Below are 12,737 nucleotides of genomic sequence, written 5' to 3' on the forward strand. Positions count from 1 at the left end.
TTAAAGATAAAAAAGCTTTATTGACACAAGTTTAGTGATCATAAGAACAAAACGTGTGGATGCAAAGCTTGACTAAAAAATAATAATTTAAATTTGTTTCCCACTCTCCCCTTCATATGGGATAATATATTCCCTGTGGGAAAACATTAATGGGAAAATGCAAGATATGAGAGAAATTGCATTTAACAAAAAGTGTGGAGCAAGTGCGAAACTTGCAATTTATTTGTGAGCAGTCTGAATAAATAGATAGTGCACAAGAGAGGGAAAGCAACCAAGAGGGATATGATAACGTCATTTATCATGACGACCCCCACTTTCCCTGAGGACCTGCATTTGAGTCCCACCCTGTTCAAACCACACAATCTTTTGTGTGTTTATTTTAGAATGGGCTGCAGCTGCTGGAACTATTCCTATTACTTTTATTCCCATTAGTGTGAACACGGCCTTTTCCCTCATATATTATCTTCTTCTGTAAAGGTACAGTACAATTATTTATCTTAAATAGAAAAAGAAAAAGAAAAAAAAAAAAAAGAGAGAAAAGAAACTCAGAAAGAGAGCAGAATTTGGGAAGGCAAGTTTTAGGAGCTGCGACATTCATTTTTGGATTTTTATATCTGTTTGGTTTATTTTTCCTGGAGACATAATGATCCTATCTCACTAAATGCAAAGCACAAGCGGATCACGTCGGGTTTAAACCAATTCCTTTTCTCCTTTTCCAACATTTACCTTTCAAAATACCTGTGCGGTTTTCAACCCTGACTAGAAAAGAGACCAGACCTCTTTGTATAATCTGCAGTTATACATACATAGCCTGTGCTAGTCCATACAGATGACACAAAAGAGAACAGGAATATGACTATTTACAGACCATGGATCTCTCTTCTGCATCACTATAAATCTTTGTAATATGTACATATTTCCATTGTCCATGAGCAGACTCAGTTGGCCTGAGCGATGCAGGAGTCTGAGCCGATGAAGTTGAGCATCGTCTGGACTAACTCCGGCAGATCGTAGTCGTGCTTCCAGCCCCAGTCATTGCGGGCGTTGGAGTCATCAAAGTTCATGGGCCAGCTGTCAGCTACGTAGACGAAAACAAGATCACACTCAATATTTTGCACCATTTATTTACACCAAATGTTTGCTGATGGTTGTGAGGCTCATACCTATAGCCTGTCGTACAGAGTCGATCTCATACGTGACCTGAAGGTCAGGCAGCTGTTTCTGGACTTCATTTGCAAGTTCCTCTGGAGTGAAGCTCATGGCATTGATGTTGTAGGTGCGCATACTGAGCGTTTCCGCCGGCGCCTCCATCACCTCCAGCGTGGCCCGCAAACAGTCATCAATGTACATCATGGGCAGCCGCGTATCTGGCTTCAAGTTGCACTCAAATTTGCCGGTCTTGACGGCGTCGTGGAAAATCTGCACAGCATAGTCTGAAAAAGCCAAAAGAAACAGACTTTCATGACACACTGCTGTTTTTTGGCCAGCGGTCTCGACTGACGCTTATCTAGCTGTAACAGTAAAACAGTAACAGCTGTTAAAGTACTTTTCAGGTTTTCACATGTGACTTTAGGCAGTTAGGGAGGTGTGGTTCAAACAGACGGCTGGCATTGGTGCAGGCTATCAGTATATCTAAAAATACTCAAAGTGAACAGCACCCCATTCTGAGCATGTGCCAAGTTGCATAACTTCATTTACGTACGTGAGCAAGGTCATGTGCTGGACCTAAAACTAAGGTTTTGCCACAGCTGCCAATGGCTGGTGAAAATGGCCATTAAATATTTTTTTTACTGGCCATGAAACTGTTTTTGCAAAAACAGGCAGTAATGACACCAGTGAAAATTCACAATTCTCTATTCCAGTTCCAACTAATATAAACTTAAAACATTATTAAAGAAAAGTAAACAGACAGTAATAAAATAAGAATCAAATCAAATTACAAGCAAAAGCACAAATAAATGCAATATAACAAAGATACAAATGAAATAAACGGTGCTTTTCATGTTTTTCAGGTTGGTCTGACAGTAGATTTCAGGTACAATTTAATAAAGTAAACAAATGTAAACAGTCTTCACTGTATAAATTAAACATCCTTATTAAAGTTACAAAAGTTATTCAGTCAAGAGCAGTGAGTGATTTTGTCTTTGTCCTTTGTTGTTTGATTAACATTAAAATCAAAAGGCAAGAAGGTGTGAAAGAGAGCTCAGTTTAGTATTCGCATGCTGTTTGAGAAGGTGCTTTCTGTGTGCGTGCTTCGTATGTTTGCGCACAAAAAACTTTCCATGCAGCGCGTGGGTAACGAAATTAGCTCCCTTTTGCATCTTCTTGTGCTTGAATATTTAAATGGTCAAGGCTTAAACTTTCTTGACAGTGCAACGCTGGCCCGTCAACTGTCCCAAGCGTCACGCTCATGCATTGTTAGAATTCATAAAAATGTTATTGGCCAACTGCCGAGTGACACCATTTCATATACTCGCATTTGCCGCTTGGCGAGGGTTCATTTTAGGCCCTGCCCAGATCATAAAATCTTTATTAATAGTGATATTAAAACACTTTAGGCATAATATTAAGAAATGTGCATTGTGCAATAAAGAAATACTCCAAATAAAGTTTAATTATAATTTTATATCAGTGAGTCTTAAGTGTCAGGGTTTGAAGTATACTTAGTATGAAATAAATGTATTAATTAGATTTTGGTAAAGGTTTTTTTTTTTTACTAGGTTGGTCATGTGGCAAAAAACAGATGGAGAAGAGTTCACCGTACCTGTCGTGCCACCGCCGGGCTGCGAGTCTGCAGAGATGATGCCGGGATACCGCAGACAGCGGAAGTCAAGGCCATAGCGGTGGTGGTAATACTACAGAAAAAGAATTATGGGTAAAGATTAACATTCTGGGTGACATAAAGCCCAGAAAATAGGTGAAATGCTTTTCATATTTAATGAAATAATGGAGACCCGTGTCTTACCTCCCCCATAAGCTCCGCATGGACTTTAGAGACGCCATAAATGGTGCGTGGTCTCTGCACACAGAGGTCAGGTGTGGGGTTTCGAGGTGAAGTCGGTCCAAAGGCACCAATGGTGCTGGGCACAAAGAGCCGAAGCCCGTGTTCTGCTGCAATGTCTAGGATGTTGTGTAGTCCTACAGAGAAAAAAAAAAAATATTTACATTTTCTGCTCAAAAGTAAAAAGTTGAGCAATTTTAATAGTAAGATCAAAGCAGTTGAGAATAAATAAAAACACTAATATATATATATATCTTTGATATTTGAAAGAAATTCTACACATTTTCCAGTTTAAAAACATCCATTAAAGTACTTTGGTGTGAAAAAAAATGAAGTAGATTATTATGAGAAGTATAAAGAATGTTAAATCTAATTGTGTTGTCTAAATCAAACCGCTAACAAAACATGGTAAGGCACTGCACTGTGTTCAGGCTTTCTAAAGTCTTACCTGTGATGTTGACTGCTCGTGCCAGTGCCACATTCGATTCCCCGACGGCACTTAAAAGAGCACTGTAATGCACTAACCAGGTGATCCTGTTATTTACTACGATCTCTCGCAAGTTCTTGTAGTCCAGAATGTCAGAGTAGATAAAAGGTCCTGTGTGGAAGTGGTTGAGAAAAGTTAATCGACATGTCAGCATGATCTGTCAAAGCTCTTTGCCTTGATTATTGTATAATAAAGTTTAACTGGCTGATAAGGGGAAAAAAAATGAGGTTAAACTACTAAAATAAATGCTAGGAATTCACCTGTTCTAGTAATCCAAATCAGTTTTCTAAGCTACTAATTATAAGAGCTTTTACAGAATACACAATTGACATAATTAGCATTTCTTTACTGATCTAAATTAACTTAACATATGGAAATGATAAATTATCCCTAACACTAACTCTCCAAACTACATTTGGCCAACATCTGCTTTAAATGGATATGGTTTATGTAATGTAATGATAATATAACAAACCCACTAGAGTCACCTATAAAGAATAAGTTATATATTAAGAAATCATAAGCTTTCATTTGAGGTGAACAAAAGACGTACCGCTGTGAAAGACGTTGCTTGGTGGTTTCCTAATATCTGAGAGGATCACATTGTTTTTTCCAAATCGCTTCCTATGAAACAGGAACAATTGTTCTTTTTCAATAGGTTTTTTTCTTAAGTTTTACACTTACAACTGCATCTGTAAATGCAACAAAGATTTTTCATGTACTGTAACGTACATACCTTAAGAGTTTAGCAAGCCCAACCCCTAGTTGCCCGAGGCCACCTGACATAGAGAGAGAGAGAAAATGAATGATCAAATATTCTGCAAAAAACACAGCAGGGAAGTCAGGAACCACCCTTCTTAAAAAACGTGCTAAAACATGGTGATCGACACGTGAGAATTACACAAGTGCCTACTTTTTAAGCAAAAAAATGCATTAATCCAGTCATTTTCATACCTGTGATGAGAACTTTGGGGTGGTCCGTCTCAGAGAAGGACACAGAATGAAAGCTGGCATCAGATCCAGAGGTGACCTGACGCGGGGAAAAGCTGATGTTGCGTATCGCCACCGTCAGAGGCTGACATCCACACGCAGGGGCCAGCAGGGCCTGCTTTGCCACCTTACTAAGGGCTCTGACGACTGGCATACTCAGTTACCTGCAAAAACAACAGGTGTTGAGAACAGTTCATTCAAAAATTTGAACTGTCATCATTTACTCACCATCACGTCCTTCCAAACCTGTATGACTTTCTTTCTTCTGTGGGACAATGATGTCAGCCTTAGTCACCGTTCACTTACAAAGCAACACAATGGAAGTGAAAGGTAACTAACATTGTCATTCTGCCCAACTTCTTTTTTGTTCCATAGAAGTAAGTCATACAGGTTTGGTAGATACCGGACATCTATATATAAAGGCTTGTGCCATACTTAGATTAATATTTCGAGTCAAATATCGAACATATGTTTCTTACATCAAACTTAAATCACATGAGGCTCAGTACAGCCAATTTACATACGCGAAATCTAAACAAACTTGAATGAATTAAATCTAGTGTAATGCGCCTCAATGTTCATCTTTCGTTTAAATTCATCCAATAAACAATTAAATTTTCAGGTTGTCATCGTCGAACCTACCTTGCAAATGTAAAGGCACGAAAGGAACGAAGGATGTAATTTGAGCGTATTTATTCGACCCCGCCTTCGTCGCCAGCCAATCAGAACGCGAGAACTGTGCGCGAGCGCTGCACGGGCACCACGCCGAGCACGGTGGCAAGATGCCGAGCTCATCCTTCAACCCGTCCCGACCTCTAAAGACTTCATTGTGCCAAGTCTGTGCGGACTGTTCTGTTCGTGTCCACTGTTTTTGCTGAACAATACCATTGCGCACAACTAGAGCCGTTATCAGCCGGTTTGATCTTGAACGGAAAGGTCAGTCAGTCTTCTGGGAATTTAGATCAGTTTCGACTGGTTATAAAAGGCTTTTCCATAGTGTTAAGTTACACCATGGACATAATCCCGGTTGATTTGTTCATACTTTATCCTGGGTTAGTAATTAATCCTTTGTAGACGTGTTTCGAGATTGTAACTCCCGTATTAAATTCTTATTTGCTTATTAGACTAATGCAGCACGCGACGAGCACGCGCGGACCGTTATTAATAATAAATCTGTTCCCAAATGTTCCCACTTTAAATATTCACATATCATACAGACAAAATAATACGGTCTCTTTATAACCCACTTAACCAGTCTGCGACATTTTTATCCATTTTACTCGGAAACGGAGACTAAATTGCGCGTGAACGCGGACGAATATTTAAAGAGACTAGCACTGATGAAGTTCATGATAGGTTATCTGTTGCTAAACAACTCGCTGCTTTGGCACTTCATTTCGGCCAGGTAGTCTAAAGCAGTGTTTAAAAATGACAAGTTATCTAACCCAGGGTTAAAAGTAGCCTTTATAGCGGTAAGGCGACCGAAGTGGTGTACATTCGTTATTTCTGCTTGCAGACTAGCGGTTCTGTGAGGAACGTGAGCAAACTGGCGTGCTCACGACGACGACATCCTATGAATGAACATCTTAAAATAACGGCCTCAACATTATCATGATTTATATACTCTTTGTTTCACATGAATTTTGTGAATACTATCGTAACACTAAAGGGAAGTCTTGCTCTTTCGGCAAAGTGACAAAATGAGGAAGGGACATAAAGGACAATCACCTCTTTAGCTTCATTATAGGCCTACAATCACATATCAAATATTTGCTTAAGACAATTGGATTGAACGATAAAAGCGATTCAACAGAGAGTGTAAAATAAACAATTAACTATAATGCATTTTATCTTTCTAGTCAAGACCATAGGAAGCTAACGTTTAGATAAGGTTTTAATTGCAAAAAAATATATAAATATTCTATCGATTTCAGTAAATGAATTCACTCACCTATTGACTAGAATAAGAATCAGAGATTTGGCCAAAAAACGTGTTTTTCAGGTCGACGTGAGCAGCTTTCTTTATCTGGTTTTCCGTCACTGATGCTCCTTTCAGTATCTTCCAGTATTGCATCAGCCCGCCGTGGAGGTTTTATACCCGCAGCGCAAGAGGCTTTCAAGAGAAGCCGGCTGCGCTCTGATTGGCCAGCGCTGGAGGTGAGGCCCTGGCCACGCCATCCTGACGTCTGCAGAACTGAAACATGACGACTGAGGGGTCTCTTCAGGGTTGCACATGCTCACCCACCCTCTCACGACCAGTGCAGTCAACGGGACCTTTGATTATGAGATGGGGGGTGGAAAGTGAGAGACAGAAAGAATGGGAGAGAAAATTTTGCATTTCTTGTAATATATTTTGTAATCTGAAATGGAGGACCACACTTACAAACAATGACCCAATGAGAATTTCCTTTCACTAAATTTAGTAAGAATTTTAAAGTCGGCATGAAACACAAGTTGCGGTAGTCTTTTGTGACGTATATGTGACGTAGAGTCGCCCTCCAGGAATCGGGTCTCCTTTAGGACCCGAGTGATCCCATTGGTTCAATGGTTTTAATAGGTAGTATTTTTAGCGCCTGATTATAATTCCTGCAAAATCGCGTTATGATTTATATAGTTTAAAATGCGTTATAATGACCATTAATGTCTTTTAAATCACATGGTTCATATACTAGTATATAACTGAAGCTATAGGTTGTGAAATCAAGCATTTCTCGTTCTGTTTTTTAGTTAGCTTATGTACTAGCATAGCATACATCTACCCGATTAGCCTGCTAGCGTATTATGTCAGATATGTTTTTTGCTTCCAATATAGTTCCCAATTATATTGGGCTTCGGCTTCTCGAGCAAGAAAATGTAGGGCGGGACTTGATTTTGTCCATCAGGATTGATTGGATGGTTGTGCTACTGCTGTGATGTCATGTGAGACAGATTGTACCGCCCTCGAGCCAGTAAACACATCATCAGAGATGTTGCTGCAAGAGGGAGGGGAAGTTAAAAAAATTAAAGGGATAGTTCACCCAAAAATGACAATTCTGTCAACATTTACTCACCATTCCAAACCTGTATGAATTTATTTCTTCTGCTGAACACAAAAGAAGATATTTTGAAGAATGTCGCCGTTGACTTTCATAGTATAATTATTATTATTAATCTGTGAAGACCCCCAAAAAGTTTGTTTTGGCATCTTTAGAAAAAAATTAAACCTGAGCGATAGTGGTGAACAAAAATAATAGAGGAACGTTACCAGTATAAATCAGCCTTTTTTATTGCTTGGACGACAAGTCAGATCTATTACAGGTTATGGTCAGCCACACACCATCAATATGATTAAGCTTCTGATTATGCTTCGAGGCCATTTCCTCTCAAATCAATCAATTCTTTACCCTGAAAATCTATTAAAATCTCAATTGCATCACTCCAGGTGTATTTATGAGGCTTCTCGATTTAAGAGATCAATATTAGGACAGATGTGTTGTGTGCAGGTCATGGAGCAAAAGAAGGACAAATCCTCCTCTTTCCACAAGGTTAAAAAGCATCTTCGATAGAACAACATGGTGAATGAGTAACTCAAAGTGACACACTTTTAGGTGTTTGCCCGAGGGGTTACTTCAGGACTGCTACGTCTATGTGAGCCTAATGTGTTTATTAGACATTGTTTTTACAAAATTAAACATTTCCAGACATTGACACTGATCATCGTCACAGCTCAAGAGGTCCTCTATAAGGGGCATTTGAAACTCAAGTACACGTATAGCTGTATTAGGCCCGTCCCCCAGGAAATACTGCTATGCTCCTGATAAAGAGCAGGGAAAGCACACACATGTTTATGTGATGAGAGATATGGTGCACAGCCAGCGTTTGTATATGCAGCATAAACATATGCAATGTAAAACTGTGTTGCTGTTAACCCTATTACTTGTGACAAAAATGACAAACTCTAAGATATATCATATACACCAATCAGGCATAACATTATGACCACCTTCCTAATATTGTGGCGGTCCCTCTTTTGCAGTCAAAACCACCCTGACCCGTCGAGGCATGGACTCCACTAGACCCCTGAAGGTGTGCTGTGGTATCTGCACCAAGATGTTAGCAGCAGATCCTTTAAGTCCTGTAAGTTGCGATGTGGAGCCTCCATGGATTGGACTTGTTTGTTCAGCACATCCCACAGATGCTCCATTGGATTGAGATCTGGGGAATTTGGAGGCCAAGTCAACACCTCAAACTCGTTGTTGTGTTCCTCAAACTATTCCTGAACCATTTTTGCTTTGTGGCAGGAGCATTATCCTGCTGAAAGAGGCACCAGGGAATACCGTTTCCATGAAAGGGTGTACATGGTCTGCAACAATGCTTAGGTAGGTGGTACGTGTCAAAGTAACATCCACATGGATGGCAGGACCCAAGGTTTCCCAGCAGAACATTGCCCAAAGCATCACACTGCCTCCGCCGGCTTGCCTTCTTCCCATAGTGCATCCTGGTGCCATGTGGTTAGAGACGCACACACACTTCTTGAGCAATTTGAGCTACAGTAGCTCGTCTGTTGGATCGGACCACACAGGGCCAGCCTTCGCTCCCCATGTGCATCAATGAGCCTCGGCCGCCAATGACCCTGTCGCCGGTTCGCCACTGTTCCTTCCTTGGAGCACTTTTGATAGATACTGACCACTGCAGACCGGGAACACCCCACAAGAGCTGCAGTTCTGGAGATGCTCTGACCCAGTCATCTAGCCATCACAATTTGGCCCTTGTCAAACTCGCTCAAATCCTTACATTTTTCCTGCGTCTAACTTTGAGGATAAAATGTTCACTTGCTGCCTAATATATCCACCCACTAACTGGTGCTGTGATGAAGAGAAGATCAGTGTTATTCACTTTTTTCTCTGTAGCACATGTACCACCAGTAATTAGACCTTATCGGTCATTATCATGTTACACTGATAAGACACTAAGTCAAACCGACTACTGGTAATTCATATTTTATTACCATTTATTGTAACTGACTCTTATAGATGTCAGTTTAAATATGAAGGCTGTACATTAAACATCTTTTAATGCCCACAGAACATAACATACTTCAGTTAAACATTTGATCATATTACATTTTGTAAAGCAAGGCATGACAATGTACATACGCTTATAAGACAATTATACAAATCTTAATGATGCATGTCAGTTGATGCTACTGAAGTGCCAGAATGAATTAATAAAAAATGATTAACTTGTGCACATGTATAAAAACCCAAAACAATAATGACAGACTGTCTATACTCAGTATCAAAACCTTCCTTAAACTAAAACACATTCATAAATGATGCAGTCTATTTGATGATAAAAACCCACTGGAACATTAAAATGACCTTTAGTTGTGACAGTAGATTTAAATATTCACATATTTATGAAACAAATGGTTCTAAAAACCTTAATGGCACAATGAGTGTATATCTTGATTTACTGAGATGTGAAATGATGGTTTTTGCAGCAAGCACCTCCAGAAGAACATGATCATGTCATTCATGGAGAACTGGAGGAAAATGAAATGCTTTTTTCAGAACGGAAATTGTAATAATCCCAGTGGGCTTTATTTTTAGATGTTCCTAAACAACGACTTTGTGTAGCCTAATAAAGATCTTCATCTTCACAAAAGAAAAAAAGACTTTATGTAACAAAGAGTTCTAGAGGTTGTAGATGGAGATTTATGACACTATTTTCATTCACAATATATCGAAAACAAATTTGTCTTTTTAAACAAAATACTAAATATTATTAGTCTATATAAATATTACCCGTGCACAGAAGATCTTACATTTGTAAAGCAAATAGTGCCACTTTTGGCAATCTCTTATTCATGTGGCCAGAGTTATGGATCATGTAAGACTATGTAAACCACCGGTGTTATATTGAGATTATATTTCCAGCATCTCATAGTCAGTCTCTAATTTGTTCCCTTTCAAAACAGCTGTTTTATAGCTGTATTGTCTATTGCACTTTGTGACAAATGACTAAAAATGAAAAATGGCACATTAGCAGTCCCTTTTCTTTGAGAATGTGTAAACCACAGCACCCAATTTACAATATCTGATGAAATGACATGTGTGTGTATATATATATATATATATATATAATAACCAGATAATCAGTTCAAAGTGTTTACATTTAACAAGCAATAATAAGGACGAGTGCGGCATAGTGTTTGAGGAAGAAAACTACAATGATAGAGCAACAGATCTAGTGGCCATAGAGTAGAATCCACTGGAGACCAATGAAATATGTTAATGTGCATAAAGTTGAGCATTGAATCATAAGGAAAGAGAGAGGAGTGTAGATACATGTGCGTGGGACTTCATTCTGTTGATGTCCTACGGTGTCTGCAGCGGGCTGTCCTCCGTCTCGAGCTGGGCCAGCTGTCTCCGCAGACTGTTCACTTTGTTCTGCAGCTCCTTGTTGTACTCTATAATATGGACCATCTCCTGATAGGCCTCATCCAAACACTTTGTGGAGCGATTCCAGCGAAGGAATATTCCTGTAGAGAAAAGAATACACAATGGGAATGTAAATACTGAAAGTAAATCTTGTCACAGTGTGCCGGATATGTGATGATAAAATTTTGGGTCACTGATCAATAAACTTTTGTGTGATTGTTTTATGCAGCACGTTTGAGCTTGCGAAAGAACCAATGAGATTCATTCTCGTGTTACGCAGCATGTTTGAGCTTCCTCAAGAACCAATGAGGTCCATTCTCGTGTTACGCAGCATGTTTGAGCTTCAGCAAGAACCAATGAGATTCATTCTCGTGTTACGCAGCACGTTTGAGCTTCAGCAAGAACCAATGACGTTCATTCTCGTGTTACGCAGCATGTTTGAGCTTCAGCAAGAACCAATGACGTTCATTCTCGTGTTACGCAGCATGTTTGAGCTTCCTCAAGAACCAATGAGATTCATTCTCGTGTTACGCAGCACGTTTGAGCTTCAGCAAGAACCAATGACGTTCATTCTCGTGTTACGCAGCATGTTTGAGCTTCCTCAAGAACCAATGACGTTCATTCTCGTGTTACGCAGCACGTTTGAGCTTCAGCAAGAACCAATGACGTTCATTCTCGTGTTACGCAGCATGTTTGAGCTTCCTCAAGAACCAATGAGATTCATTTTCGTGTTACGCAGCACGTTTGAGCTTCAGCAAGAACCAATGACGTTCATTCTCGTGTTACGCAGTACGTTTGAGCTTCAGCAAGAACCAATGAGGTTCATTCTCGTGTTACGCAGTACGTTTGAGCTTCAGCAAGAACCAATGAGATTCATTCTCGTGTTACGCAGCACGTTTGAGCTTCATCAAGAACCAATGAGGTTCATTCTCGTGTTACGCAGCACGTTTGAGCTTCAGCAAGAACCAATGAGATTCATTCTCGTGTTACGCAGCACGTTTGAGCTTCATCAAGAACCAATGAGGTTCATTCTCGTGTTACGCAGCACGTTTGAGCTTCAACAAGAACCAATAAGATTCATTCTCGTGTTACGCAGCACGTTTGAGCTTCAGCAAGAACCAATGAGGTTCATTCTCGTGTTACGCAGCACGTTTGAGCTTCAGCAAGAACCAATGAGGTTTATTCTCGTGTTACGCAGCACTTTTGAGCTTCAGCAAGAACCAATGAGGTTTATTCTCGTGTTACGCAGCACTTTTGAGCTTCAGCAAGAACCAATGAGATTCATTCTCGTGTTACGCAGTACGTTTGAGCTTCAGCAAGAACCAATGAGATTCATTCTCGTGTTACGCAGCACGTTTGAGCTTCATCAAGAACCAATGAGGTTCATTCTCGTGTTACGCAGCACGTTTGAGCTTCAACAAGAACCAATAAGATTCATTCTCGTGTTACGCAGCACGTTTGAGCTTCAGCAAGAACCAGTGAGGTTCATTCTCGTGTTACGCAGCACGTTTGAGCTTCAGCAAGAACCAATGAGGTTCATTCTCGTGTTACGCAGCACGATTGAGCTTCAGCAAGAACCAATGAGGTTCATTCTCGTGTTACGCAGCACTTTTGAGCTTCAGCAAGAACCAGTGAGGTTCATTCTCGTGTTACGCAGCACGTTTGAGCTTCAGCAAGAACCAATGAGGTTCATTCTCGTGTTACGCAGCACGTTTGAGCTTCAGTAAGAACCAATGAGGTTCATTCTTGTGTTACGCAGCACGTTTGAGCTTCAGCAAGAACCAATGAGGTTCATTCTCGTGTTACGCAGCACGTTTGAGCTTCAGTAAGAACCAAT

The 12,737-nt window shown here is 40.0% G+C and overlaps 3 protein-coding genes and 1 long non-coding RNA gene across 6 annotated transcripts in view; 2 read left to right on the top strand and 2 right to left on the bottom strand.

The window, feature by feature from the left end:
- Nucleotides 1-6,696, bottom strand: tdh (L-threonine dehydrogenase). Of its 2 annotated transcripts, none has more exons than XM_051874569.1 (9): nucleotides 6,430-6,696; nucleotides 4,443-4,642; nucleotides 4,225-4,267; nucleotides 4,042-4,112; nucleotides 3,450-3,599; nucleotides 2,966-3,138; nucleotides 2,765-2,855; nucleotides 1,164-1,433; nucleotides 1-1,078 (listed from the first exon to the last, which is right to left on the bottom strand). In XM_051874569.1, the coding sequence occupies exons 2-9, from the start codon at nucleotides 4,630-4,632 to the stop codon at nucleotides 939-941; spliced, it is 1,128 nt and encodes a 375-aa protein (XP_051730529.1). In that variant the 5' UTR covers nucleotides 4,633-4,642; nucleotides 6,430-6,696; the 3' UTR covers nucleotides 1-938. The 2 variants fall into 2 exon arrangements, with proteins under 2 accessions (XP_051730529.1, XP_051730530.1); XM_051874570.1 differs by lacking the exon at nucleotides 6,430-6,696 and adding an exon at nucleotides 5,121-5,140.
- LOC127502058 (uncharacterized) lies at nucleotides 5,242-9,703 on the top strand. The gene is made up of 2 exons (XR_007926774.1): nucleotides 5,242-5,414; nucleotides 8,494-9,703. It is a non-coding gene; the product is annotated as an uncharacterized LOC127502058 (long non-coding RNA).
- The window catches only part of mtmr9 (myotubularin related protein 9), a 25,448-nt gene continuing 22,161 nt past the window's right edge, over nucleotides 9,451-12,737 (bottom strand). For both annotated transcript variants that reach the window (XM_051874566.1, XM_051874567.1), the window contains exon 11: nucleotides 9,451-11,001. In XM_051874566.1, coding sequence (XP_051730526.1) covers nucleotides 10,838-11,001 — 164 coding nt within the window. In that variant the 3' untranslated portion in view covers nucleotides 9,451-10,837. The remainder of the gene's footprint in view (nucleotides 11,002-12,737) is intronic.
- Nucleotides 11,013-12,737, top strand: part of LOC127502056 (uncharacterized) — a 6,497-nt gene continuing 4,772 nt past the window's right edge. The window contains exon 1 of the mRNA XM_051874568.1: nucleotides 11,013-12,689. Coding sequence (XP_051730528.1) covers nucleotides 11,155-12,627 — 1,473 coding nt within the window. The 5' untranslated portion in view covers nucleotides 11,013-11,154 and the 3' untranslated portion in view covers nucleotides 12,628-12,689. The remainder of the gene's footprint in view (nucleotides 12,690-12,737) is intronic.

The sequence above is a fragment of the Ctenopharyngodon idella genome, chromosome 20 (genome assembly GCF_019924925.1).
Source record: "Ctenopharyngodon idella isolate HZGC_01 chromosome 20, HZGC01, whole genome shotgun sequence".
In the NCBI taxonomy this organism is placed as follows: Eukaryota; Metazoa; Chordata; class Actinopteri; order Cypriniformes; family Xenocyprididae; genus Ctenopharyngodon; species Ctenopharyngodon idella.